The sequence below is a fragment of the Carcharodon carcharias genome, chromosome 11, assembly GCF_017639515.1.
Source record: "Carcharodon carcharias isolate sCarCar2 chromosome 11, sCarCar2.pri, whole genome shotgun sequence".
NCBI classification, from domain to species: domain Eukaryota; kingdom Metazoa; phylum Chordata; class Chondrichthyes; order Lamniformes; family Lamnidae; genus Carcharodon; species Carcharodon carcharias.
Window position 1 is genome coordinate 39,085,685 of NC_054477.1, and position 13,067 is coordinate 39,098,751.

At 41.3% G+C, this 13,067-nt stretch overlaps 1 protein-coding gene across 1 annotated transcript; it reads right to left on the reverse strand.

Moving 5' to 3' along the window:
- Positions 1 to 1,907: 1,907 nt before the first annotated feature.
- ccna1 (cyclin A1) lies at positions 1,908 to 12,509 on the reverse strand. Its single transcript, XM_041198669.1, has 7 exons — positions 12,368 to 12,509; positions 12,018 to 12,145; positions 11,090 to 11,313; positions 9,347 to 9,551; positions 2,824 to 2,937; positions 2,062 to 2,195; positions 1,908 to 1,989 (listed from the first exon to the last, which is right to left on the reverse strand). Exons 1-7 carry the CDS (start codon positions 12,507 to 12,509, stop codon positions 1,908 to 1,910), a joined length of 1,029 nt encoding a protein of 342 aa, XP_041054603.1.
- Between the last annotated feature and the right edge of the window lie 558 nt (positions 12,510 to 13,067).

Below are 13,067 nucleotides of genomic sequence, written 5' to 3' on the forward strand. Positions count from 1 at the left end.
TGCCTTTTTTAAAAAAATACTGCATATTTGATGCATTTCTGGCATGGTGTAGAATATTGAACAGAAGTGAGTTTGATCTCTCAATAATTACATTTAATAACACTTGAGTTTCATTTACTTTGGTGGTCACCTTTTCCTATTAGTGATCACATTGTGCAAAGTTTAATTATGGCAGTGTGTGTGTTTTTGGGTGGTATTGAGGAACATTCAATATAACTACATTCGGTTATGCAAGTCTTATGCCCAAACGTTGTACAGAAAATACTTTATGCACATCTATCACCAGGCAATTAAGCATATCTGACTCCATTGAGACAATTTATAATCATGCCATCACAGGGAATACATTCCAAAGGGAGTGTTATGGATGCAAAGGCTAGTTGATAATTCTCCAGTGTTGATTAAAACACAGGTTTATGGTTTTAGTTCCTGCAATGCATGGTTTACTGATCAAGAGTTACAAAGGTAGTCATCTGCAATGATCTTCAATTATTCAACCCCATATCTTCACTGATTCTACTTTAACATTTCAGACCTGTATATAGTAATTCAGTTCTCCTTTTAATGCTAAAAAAAGTCTCTAGTTGCAAGTTCTCTAGATATTTTTCTTGGATCAAAAAATTCTCCAGTGAAATCCCCATTGATAGGCTCTTCTGCTCCAAACTCTGGCTATAGACAACTCTGCACACCAGGTTTAACCCATCTACTACAGTCCATGTTTTACATGTTTTTTTTGTAATAATTTGATGGAAGTTTTTGCCAGCCACTTGAGGCCAGTTAGTCAACTGAACTGATATGGAACAAGAGTCACAATAGGCCAGGCAATGATTGCCAGTTTCCTTAGTGAAAGACGGAATTGGCTTATAACAGAACTTCATGGTCACTTTCAGATTTAAGAGAGATTATAGCTTGGAAACTTGCATGGAACTCCAAGTATTCAAACAAACACCTCAACTATTTAGTTAAACTTTTTCCATCACCCTCTAAATTGAGGGACAGCCAACAACAGTTTGGAAAATAAACTTTTATATAACTGATTTAATAGCTTCAAGATGAGTAGACTGGAGTTACAGGCATAGCTTACAAATTGTGCACAGACCATGTAAAAAAAATCCTAAATATTTACATAGCTTATTAGCATGAGATTGCAAGGTTTCTATCCAATTTGAATAGTTCAGGATGCTTTAGAAGCTAGCTTTTAACTCAATTGAAAGAATTAAGACATGAACTATAGGCTGATCAAAATTACACTTGATACTAAGCAGGATAGATTTGAATCCTCAATTACTCAACTTCACTTGATCCGTTTTTTAAGTCATGAAGTGAATTTGGAGAATAGATCTCACAGGAGGAGATATAGGTGTAGAAATGTAGTGCTGTTAGATGAAGGAAATTGCAGTTTTTAGGAAAAAGTAGTCTGTAACATCTCCCTCCCAAGCCAATCCTCTAATTGCTCCCCAAAGCTTCTCTTCAATGCATCCTGTTTTACAAACTCCTTGGCCCCTCACTGGTTCCAAGAACATTTGATAAATGTCACCAAAAATGACAATACTTTATAAGAGCAGTGTTTTTTTTTGTTGAAATACTTTATTGGTTGTCCAAATACAAAGTACAAACTCATTCCACCCACCTCCATCTTAGTGAGAAGTATTTAAATCTGTTCATGAAGCAGTACATGGCTTTTGAACAGTCTATTTACTGACTTTATAGAGTACCCTTATCAATAAAGATTAAAAATTTAATACTGTAGCTTAAAAATTGCACCTTAAAAAATTATATAAAATGAGGTCACAATCCAACAGCAGTCAGCCATGGAGTTGATTAGCAGCAGTCCTCAAGTGTTTATGACCAATTCAGTCTATCTTGGTATTTATAGTCAGTGCTCCATTTTCATCCTACAAGGATGCTCAGTTTTCATCTTTTGATTGTCTTTTAAGTGCATGCAGAGGTAAGGTTGCTGGAGGCTCAATAAGCGAAATTCTCAGATACCTGGGGAGAAAGTTTTTTTTTAAGTTTCAGTTTTTCAAACAACACTTCACATTGATTTAAAATCCAACTTACTTGGAGCTCTTGTATTTTTCCTTAATGGCTTGTTGTGGCTGGAATTTGGCTTGGATAAATGTCTTATGCATATCATTCAGACAAGGTACAATATCAACCAATGAGTAACCAGTAAATGTAGCAAGCGATTCAGGCTGTCAAACAGACAAAGATATCTTATGATAATTTCCAAAAATGGTATTAAGTTTGAGCATAGTTAAAAGTGATAAAGTTTATCTAGGTTAATTCCAGAGTATTCAGTAATTTTATTCCTTGGCTGAACTAGCTAAGGATGTTTGCATGCAGGGCAATAAAATGGAAATCTGCAAGTGCTGGATTTCATAAAATGCTGGAATCAGGTCAGTAGCAACTGACTAGGCTCATATCCTAAATAACTGAAGAGAAAATTTTAAACTTCAGGAACAACAAGTCAGTCTTCTTGCTGGGCACTTCTGATTTTAGTGGTGCACAAATTTCTTCATGGCATGAAGGTCTCAGTGTCCAAGAAAATGGACTGATATTGGAGGAGTGTACTTCAGCACAGTAGTATACAGATTAAACCTTTATCACCTGGCATTTTCAATCCATACCTTTTTGGTCTTTCTCCTTTCCTTCACTTCATGAGTGGGATGATCATTTTATATTCTTGTCTTACACCTCTCTACAAATGCATTTGCTAGTCACTTAAATTAACCCCAATCTTTTAGTGTTGAAGGTGTATATTGGCCTGTTCCAGAATGGATTTTAAATGCATGTTGTTTGTTTAGTGCCACAAATGCTTACCCAAAAAGCATTGTTGATTGTGTAGTTTGCCAAGCAATATGCAGCTGCTGCCATCAGAGAGGGTGCATACTTCAGACATACATCAGCTTCTAGTAAACTCAACTCAGCTATGTACTGTGGATTAGAGAGAAGTAGTTAGCTAATAGGTGCAAGTGTTTCCTGAAACCAGGGTTCAGATGACTTTTGGTAATAAAGAGCTTCTCCCAATACTTAAGGATAACATTAAAATCATTCTTACAGCAGTTTTACTTCAATCTTAATCTTTTGGTCCTCCTGCACCCCAACTCCAAACCAGTTCTATTTTGAATAAAACAAAAACAATTACCTGGAAAAACTCAGCAGGTCTGGCAGCATCGGCGGAGAAGAAAAGAGTTGACGTTTCGAGTCCTTGTGACCCTTCGACAGAACTTGAGTTCGAGTCCAAGAAAGAGTTGAAATATAAGCTGGTTTAAGGTGTGTGTGTGGGGGGTGGAGAGAGAGAGAAGTGGAGTGGGGGTGTGGTTGTAGGGACAAACAAGCAGTGATAGAAGCAGATCATCAAAAGATGTCAACAACAATAGTACAAAAGAACACATAGGTGTTAAAGTTAAAGTTGGTGATATTATCTAAATGAATGTGCTAATTAAGAATGGATGGTAGGGCACTCAAGGTATAGCTCTAGTGGGGGTGGGGAGAGCATAAAAGATTTTTTAAAAAATTTTTTAAAAATTTAAATTTTTTTTTTAAATAATGGAAATAGGTGGGAAAAGGAAAATCTTTATAATTTATTGGAAAAAAAAAGGAAGGGGGAAACAAAAAGGGGGTGGGGATGGGGGAGGCAGCTCACAACCTAAAGTTGTTGAATTCATTATTCAGTCCGGAAGGCTGTAAAGTGCCTAGTTGGAAGATGAGGTGTTGTTCCACCAGTTTGCGTTGGGCTTCACTGGAACAATGCAGCAAGAGAGCAGGGTGGAGTGTTAAAATGGCAAGCGACAGGGAGGTTTGGGTCATTCTTGCAGACAGACCGCAGGTGTTCTGCAAAGCGGTCGCCCAGTTTACGTTTGGTTTCTCCAATGTAGAGACCACCGCATTGGGAGCAACGAATGCAGTAGACTAAGTTGGGGGAAATGCAAGTGAAATGCTGCTTCACTTGAAAGGAGTGTTTGGGTCCTTGGACGGTGAGGAGAGAGGAAGTGAAGGGGCAGGTGTTGCATCTTTTGCGTGGGCATGGGGTGGTGCCATAGGAGGGGGTTGAGGAGTAGGGCGTGATGGAGGAGTGGACCAGGGTGTCCCGGAGGGAGCGATCCCTACGGAATGCCGATAGGGGGGGGTGAAGGGAAGATGTGTTTGGTGGTGGCATCATGCTGGAGTTGGCGGAAATGGCAGAGGATGATCCTTTGAATGCGGAGGCTGGTGGGGTGATAAGTGAGGACAAGGGGGACCCTATCATGTTTCTGGGAGGGAGGAGAAGGCGTGAGGGCAGATGCACAGGAGATGGGCCTGACACGGTTGAAGGCCCTGTCAACGACCGTGGGTGGAAAACCTCGGTTAAAGGAAGAAGGAGGACATGTCAGAGGTACTGTTTTTGAAGGTAGCATCATCGGAACAGATGCGACGGAGGCGAAGGAACTGAGAGAATGGGATGGAGTCCTTACAGGAAGCGGGGTGTGAGGAGCTGTAGTCAAGATAGCTGTGGGAGTCGGTGGGTTTGTAATGGATATTGGTGGACAATCTATCACCAGAGATTGAGATAGAGAGGTCAAGGAAGGGAAGGGAAGTGTCAGAGATGGACCACGTGAAAATGATGGAGGGGTGGAGATTGGAAGCAAAATTAATAAATTTTTCCAAGTCCTGACGAGAGCATGAAGTGGCACCGAAGTAATCATCGATGTACCGGAGAAAGAGTTGTGGAAGGGGGCCGGAGTAGGACTGCAACAAGGAATGTTCCACATACCCCATAAAGAGACAGGCATAGCTGGGGCCCATGCGGGTACCCATAGCCACACCTTTAATTTGGAGGAAGTGAGAGGAGTTGAAGGAGAAATTGTTCAGCGTGAGAACAAGTTCAGCCAGACGGAGGAGAGTAGTGGTGGATGGGGATTGTTCGGGCCTCTGTTCGAGGAAGAAGCTAAGGGCCCTCAGACCATCCTGGTGGGGGATGGAGGTGTAGAGGGATTGGACGTCCATGGTGAAGAGGAAGCGGTTGGGGCCAGGGAACTGGAAATTGTTGATGTGACGTAAGGTGTCAGAGGAATCATGGATGTAGGTGGGAAGGGACTGGACAAGGGGAGAGAGAAGGGAGTCAAGATAACGAGAAATGAGTTCTGTGGGGCAGGAGCAAGCTGAGACGATCGGTCTACCGGGGCAGTTCTGTTTGTGGATTTTGGGTAGGAGATAGAAGCGGGCCGTCCGAGGTTGGGTGACTGTCAGGTTGGAAGCTGTGGGAGGGAGATCCCCAGAGGAGATGAGGTCAGTGACAGTCCTGGAAACAATGGCTTGATGAATATTTTTGAATAACTATTTTGAATAACTAAGTTCACCATGCAATTAAGTACTTATTCAGTTTGAGCAACTCACTGTAGTACAAGTGTCTGGCATATATAGGATTAACATGTTACTGAGTACAACAACACTCAGGGGTCAGTCTAGTGTTGGACAGGGCTGTGTACAAGCAGGCAAGATGTCAGCTCTTAGTTTGAACCCTTTAATATATAATCGTTCTTGTAGCTAATAACTACAGTTAACCTAAAGACCATGAATACTTCATTAAGATCTACCAAACAATATCCAACACCCTACAACACATACCATCTATAAACCAATAACAGCTAATGTTCCACAACACCATCCAATTCCATCAAGCTCAGGATAGCCCCTTAGGATAGACTTGGTGCAAATCCCAATACCCCATTTTTGAAATAAGATGCTCACTTCTGCATAAGTTTCACCCTTTATTCATAAATATCTAGTGTTTTCTTCAGCTTCCCTACTTGCTACCTTAAGGGCAACTAATGCTCATCTTGCAAGTCTCACCCATCCCACGAATAAAATCAACTTACAAAACTGCAGTCAAACATCTCACTTCCATCCTGCTTCACTCCCAGTAAATCTGCTAATTTAACCTGGCCACAGAGCATTTCTGCTTAAATTGATAAGTTCTTGCCAAATAAAAAAAGTTATTGAAATGAGGTGAAGTTGAAGTGGAGCTCAGTTAACACTTAGCAACTCAAAGCCAACATACCCATCAGCTAAACAGTCCTGGAAGCAAGAAAAAACATAACATGCAAGTGATAGTTAGACATGGGCCCTACCTTCATTAGCATGGTGAACATGAGAACTCTACACACTTTCAAATAACACTAGAAAGTTGTCCATCAGAAGGACATACAGGATTTGTTAAAGTCATTGCACCCTTAAGGTGGCAGAGCTTGATTCTGTTGTGGGGAAGGTGTTAGAATCAATTATTAAAATGGTTATAACTGGGCTCTTAGAAAAACTCAAGGTGAAGAATCAGCAAGATTGAGAAAGGGAAATCCTGTTTAAGCAATTTATTAGAGCTCTTGAAGGAGTAAGATGTGTTGTGGATAAAGGGGAGCCTATAGATGTGCTGAACTTGGATTTTCAGAAGGCTTTTGATAAGGTGCCTCAAAGGTTGTGGAAAATAAAAGCTCATGAAGTGGGTAACATAATAGCATGGATAGAAGATTGCTGACTGGCAGAAAACAAAAATAAATGGTCTTTTTCAGATTGGCAGGGTGAAATAGTGTCCTGCAGGAGTCTGTGCTGGGGCCTCAGCTTTTTACAAGTTATGTCAATGAATTAGATGAGGGGAAAGCTTACATTTCACCTCTCTTCTATTTTTCCTTTGTTCTGTTGAAGAGTCATATGGACTCGAAACATTAACTGTGTTCCTCTCTGCAGATGCTGCCAGACCTGCTGAGTTTTTCCAGGTATTTTGATTTGTTTTTTTACTTAGATGAGGGAAGCTGACTTAGATGAGGCAGGGTAGCTAAATTTGCAGATGACAGGTAGGATAGATAGACTGAGTGAGTGGACAAACATCTGGCAGATGGAGTATAATGTGGGAAATGTGAAGTTGTTCACTTTGGCAGGAACAATAAAAGAAGCAGAGTATGACTTAAACATAACAGCTACAAAATTCCAAGGTGCAGTGAGATCTAGGTATCTAGTGCATGAGTCACAAAAAGTTAGTATGCAGGTACAGCAAGTAATTAAGGCAGCAAATGGAATGCTAGCCTTCATAATGAGCGGAATTGAATATAAAAGTAAGGATGTTATGCTTCAGTTATACAGGGCATTAGTGAGACCACATCACGAATACTGTGCAATTTTGGTCTCCTTGTAAAGGACAGGCAAATGCATTGGAGGTAATTCAGAAGATTTACTAGATTGTTGCCTGGGATGAGCAGGTTGTCAGGATAGGTTGGACAGACTGGGCTTTGTTCCACAGGAGTGGAACTCTGAGGGGCAACTTGATTGAAGATCTGAATGGTCTTGACAAGATGGGCACAGAAAGGGTGTTTCCCCTTGTGGGTGAGTCCTGAACTTGGGGCAGATTTAAAATTAGGGGTCAGCCTTTTAGGACAAATCAGGTTAAATTTTGAGGGCTGTGCAACTTTTGGAACTCTGCCTTAGAAGGCAGTGGAAGTGGGGTCATTGAATATTTAAGGCAGAGGAAGATAGATTCTTGTTAGACAACAGAATCAAAGGTTATTGGGGGTAGATGGGAATGAGGAATTCAAAATAAACAGATCAGCCACAATCTTATTAAATGGCAGAGCAGACTCAAGGGGCCAAATTGCCTACTTCTGCTCTTACTTTGTAAGTTCATATGTTTGTATGAAAGTTCCTTTGCCTAGATCATGCACTCATGCATGGAGTGGTCATGAACTAATGACAAATATTGCATAGCTGTGACAATTAGCTTAGTCTATAGTAAGAGTTGCAGATATTGACTAGCATGGGGCTGACATCAGTTAAGGAGGCATATTCAAGATCACTGCTCCCTCCCCCACTCAAAGGATAGAGTGAGTGAGCCTCTGCTTAGAATCAAGAGTTCAGATAGCCAGTGCTCTACCTCTATTCTTCAAGTGGGTTGAATAGCTGTTTTTTCAGTAACCTACACTTGAAATTGAGCTGCAGACAAGAGCATACATGGTAGCAAGTAAAAAATTGTTACAAAAGCTTGATGGCCAAATATCTTAGTTAATAAATTTAACCATTCTTGTTGCCACTTAGGATTTCTATTGCTTATTTGAACAAGGTACTATAGCTACAATATTAGCAAATTTAGCAAGTCCTCCCAACCATGCGGCAAATTTAACCCTCATGTTAATCCTCAGCATACAGTTAATACCTAAAAAATGTATTTTGCCAGCATGTTTCCTAATTAATGGAGAATGACCCTAGTTAGGATCTTGATGCTTATGAAGTCTGTATCTGCCAATTCTAAGATCAAAATTCAGTCAAGCAGTTAGGACCTCATTCAGGACCACCTCCAGACAAGCTGATTAGTGGACAGGTAGACTTTTCCCCTTTGAGCTGAGATTTTGCTTCAGGCATTAAAATGAAGTCTGCACCAAGTGATTAGTTTCATTTGAGCCACAAACTAATGAACACTTACTGCCATGTATTGAATAGTCCTGAATTTTGACCCTTGGTGATTTGCTTTAGCACAAAGCTAGCAGCTGCCACTTTAAAATCTATGCTTTGAAGAGATTAAATCTCATTTGAGATAAAGGTAAAATACTGTGGATGCTGGAAAGCAAACAAAAACAAAAAATGCTGGAAAAACTCAGGTCTGACAGCATCTGTTAAGAGAAAGACAGTTAACGTTTTGCGTCAGTATGCCTCTTGAGCTCTAAGAGTCATTTGGACTTGAAGCGTTAACTGTCTCTCTCTCTCTCTCCACAGATACTATGAGACCTCATTTGAGGTTTGCCAATGCGACAAGGGTCCCTCTATCCAAGTTTCTCCTGTAATCTTGCACCCTTTTGATTCAGTAAGGGTTAGAGTTTTGTCCACATTTTTGATCCCTTTACACTGATGCATGTGCCATGTGGGTGGCAAAGGAAAAAAATTGATCTTTGGATTTCCTATTGACTGTCCTTACATTTGCATTTAGCGATCCAGTGGTGTTACTTCACATCAAGCTATAGCAGCCTATTGAAGTTTATTCAAATCTGTATCATTCACCAGTGACTTATTTAATTATACTTAGACATTACTTAAATCAACTCCATAGAACCATAGAGAAGTTACAGCACAGAAGGAGGCCATTTGGCCCATCTTGTCCATGCCAGCCTGAGGTCACCCAAGTGCCCTTTCTAATCCCACCTTCCTGCACCCAGCCCATAGCCCTGCAGCTTACAGCACTTTAGGCAATTCCTCCTTGTTACCTATCTTCATCTAAGAGTCCTTCTATCACATGTTCCAAATCACAATATTCCTTCTCTTCATGTCAAGCTCTTGTAGGAGTCCAAGAGTTTGACATAGAATTTACCCAGAAATTTGATATACATACCATAGCTAGAGTTCCCATTTGTCCACCAGTCCCTTCCTCCTTCAAAAACTGCATTAGGAACTGGTTGACTGTTGGAACAGTCATGTCAAAACCCAAAACCTTTAATAGCAGATGCTCCATGCGCAGGAGTTGCTTTTTTGTATAGGTGTCATCTGTTATGTAGACAAATTCATCTATTTCTGGGGGATAGATTTCTTCATATTTCCTAGGAGAGAAATAAGTATATACACATTTGTTTATTTTAAAAAGGAGTTCCTTACAAGAGATTTTTATTTAAGAGGCTACAAATTTTAAGGCTATGGGCCCTAACAGCATTCCAGCAATAGTACTGAAGACTTGTGCTCCAGAATTAGCCACACCCCTAGCTAAGCTGTTCTAGTACAGCCACAACACTGGCATCTACCTGACAGCCACAATACTAGCATCCATCTGACAATGTGGGAAATTGTCCAGTTATGTCTTGTTCACAAAAAGCAGGATAAATTGAATCCAGCTAATTATGTCAATCAAGTGCTATCAAGGGGTACTTTGCAATAAACTGCTAACTGAAGTGAGGGTCATTCAGCTCCTAACCTCATTACAGCCCTGAGGTAAATATGGACAATAAAGCTCAAGGCCAGAGGTGAGGAAAGTGACTGCCCTTCACAGCAAGGCAGAATTTGACTAAGTGTGGCATCAAGGAGCCCTAGAAAAACTGAAGCCAATGGGGATCTGGGAGAAACTCCCCACTGGTTGGAGTCATACCTAGCACAAAGCAAGATGGCTGTGGTTGTTGGGGGCCAATCATCTCAGTCCCAGGACTTTGTTGCAGGGGTTCCTCAGTGTAGTGTACTAGGCCCAACCATCTTCAGCTTCTTCACTAATGATCTTCCCTTCATAAGATCATAAATGGAGATGTTTACTGATAATTGTTCAATGCTCAGCATCATTCAACTCCTTAGGAACTGTCTAGATCTTGCTGCATACGGACACAGATTGCAGCAATATTCAGGCTAGCTAATAAGTGGCAAGTTACATTAGTGCCACAAATGCCAGGCAATGACCATCTTCCCTTGATTTTCCAAAACATTACCATCAAACATCCTGGTGTTATCATTGACCAGAAATGGAACTGGACCAGCAATTTAAATACTGTGGCTACAAGAGCAGATCAAAAGCTCAGAATTGAGTGTAACGCACCATCTGACTCCCCAAAGTCTATCCACCATCTACAAGGCACCAGTCATGTGATACTCTCCACTTGCCTGGGTGACTGCAGCTCCAACAACTCAAGCAGATTGACATCATCCAGAACAAAGCAGCCTACTTGATTGATGCCACATCCACCACCTTAAACATCGGCACTCCACCGCTGATGCACAGTATACCATTGTCACTGCAGCACCATCCAAACCCACAACTGCTACCTCCTTGCAGGACAAGGGCAGGAGACATATGGGAACACCACCACCTGCAAGCTCCTCTCCAAGCCACTCACCATCTTGATTTGAACTATATGCCATTCCCTCACTTTCACTCCCCCTTCTCACAACACTATGGGTGTTCTTATAGCACATGGACTGCAGCAGTTCAAGAAGGCAGCTCACTACCACCTCCTTAAAGGCAATAAATGTTGGCCCAGCCAGCGACACCCACATTTCGAGAAGGAACGGGAATAAAATAACCCTCAAGACAATCAAGTTTTAGCGTAAAAAAGGAGACCAACCTCACTGCATTAGTTATTTTAAACAAAAAAAAACTTACGATGCCACAAGCATGGCTGCTGTCCCTACAAGTTGCAGCTTCCCTCGCAGGACTGACATGCATGACAGGAATCTGTCCAGGTAATTTATCGCCAAGTACAAGGTTTCAGTTTGCAAACTGTACTCCTCACTGACTTCCACAAGCCAATCCACAAGGATGGAGCGCATACTGGGCGTTATGTCTGGCTGCTTCTTCATGTACCCAAACTTCGGTCTACATTTTTCCTGAAACAGAAAATGAACTTTGAACGTCAATGAAATGGAGGGAAAAATACTGAAAACGACAAACTCCGTGGCAGAAATCAGCTGCCATTTCTGCTACTCTCGCAGTGTCTGATCATTTGAGCCTGGCTCATGTTCTACACAGAATCGAATTTGAGAAGTCCAGAGCTCCAGTAGTCTCAAATCAAGTATGCGTTTGTAAAGCTGGACAAGTGTTCAATGTTCGAGGATATGATTTAATCTAATCTAGTGCGTTTTGGCCGGCTGCTGTGTGTATTAGCATTGGTTTAGGGTCGGCTTTATTTCGATAAATCTTCAGATCAAGGAGACAAGGGGTCAAAACAAGTGTCAATTTCAATTTCACAAGCTCACTGGAAAATCCGCATCAAGACTGTAAGCACAAAATCAACGCACCCACGTTTAGGTGGATTGATATCCTGCGGGTTTAGCTGATAGGATTATCAATCCTACCGCAAAAAGCAGTTACACGATCGTACCGGCAGCTTTCACAACACGATGCGAGACGAGTTTTAAGCAGTCCAAATGGAGCCAAAGAGAGCGCTGTGATCAAACCCCAACGAGTATCATCGAGGGCAGTCAGCCAATTTTCTGAGGTTACGAAGTGACATTGAAGTGTCACAAAACTGATCATTGTGATTCGAACCGCATTCTAGATCGAGCTCGTACTGCTCTGGAAGATAACTCACTTCTGACTCTCTAAGGTATCGATAAATGTCTTCCGCATATCCTTCCACAGAGAGATAATCTACATTTACATGCGAATCATCATGGGAATGTTGCGAGCGTATTGATGAATCTACAAGCATCGGCGAAACTGCGGGGACATACATTAACAGGCATTTGAAATAAGCCATGTACAAAACAAAAACCACCCCATATACACGAGTAATTTTAAATTTTGAACCCAATCCTGTTAGTAGCGAAAATAAAAACGAATGCGGCAATGCAATAATCTACAGTTACAAGAAAAAGGGAAAGAGCTTCAGAGTTCGTATCAAGCGAGACCAAGAATTCTAGTTCCGCGTCTTGCAGTTACTTTTACTAAGATCTAAGAACAGACAATAGTCGTTCGCTGGTTTGGAGATATTACCAATTTCTCCAAGCTTCGTCTCCAGTTCGGAGGTCAGGTTACATTCGGAGACTTCGACTTCAACTTCATCCTGGACTTCATCCTCCATGTAAATGTTGAAGCTCGAGTTGGAGACGAAAGTAGACGGGCATTCAGAAAAAGTGCAGCAGCTCTTAGCCGAAGTGAAGCCATTGTCTGTCCCCAGTGCAACGATGCCACAAGGTTTCAGAGAAGCCTGACGAAACACGTTGGGGCCGGGGGTGGGGAAAGAGACCAAAAGAAAAGAAAACTAAGGTCAGACCGTTTGCAAACTCACCGAAATAAATAAAAATTCTGGTGTAGTGAAATTGTTTCTAAAACCATACATCAAAAATGTATAGCTTCAAGTACAATACAAAGATATCCTCAGAAGTAACGGATTTACTGAATACAGGTTACCTGCCAACGCCTCTGCTGATCATTTTCATTCAATACCCCTAAAACTGTCCTTTGTTTTTGACTAACGGGGCCCATTTGTGGGACTAAATAAATATTTTCTTGATCAGTATTGCGTTTTACAGCAGCAGCAGAATCACTGCTGTACATGTCTGCCGCTGCTAGTTAAACACAGGAAGATTAGACACAAAAAATAGTTTGTTTGATCCTTGGCCTACTCAAAACAATTCTT

Bases quoted from the DNA above. Each gene is read 5' to 3' on its own strand.
- ccna1 (XM_041198669.1), bottom strand. From the start codon at position 12,509: ATGGAGGATGAAGTCCAGGATGAAGTTGAAGTCGAAGTCTCCGAATGT. The intron at 11,314-12,017 runs GTGAGTTATCTT...TTTCTGTTTCAG, and splicing joins GATACCTTAGAGAGTCAGAA to GAAAAATGTAGACCGAAGTT. The intron at 9,552-11,089 runs GTAAGTTTTTTT...TTTCTCTCCTAG, and splicing joins GCAGCCATGCTTGTGGCATC to GAAATATGAAGAAATCTATC.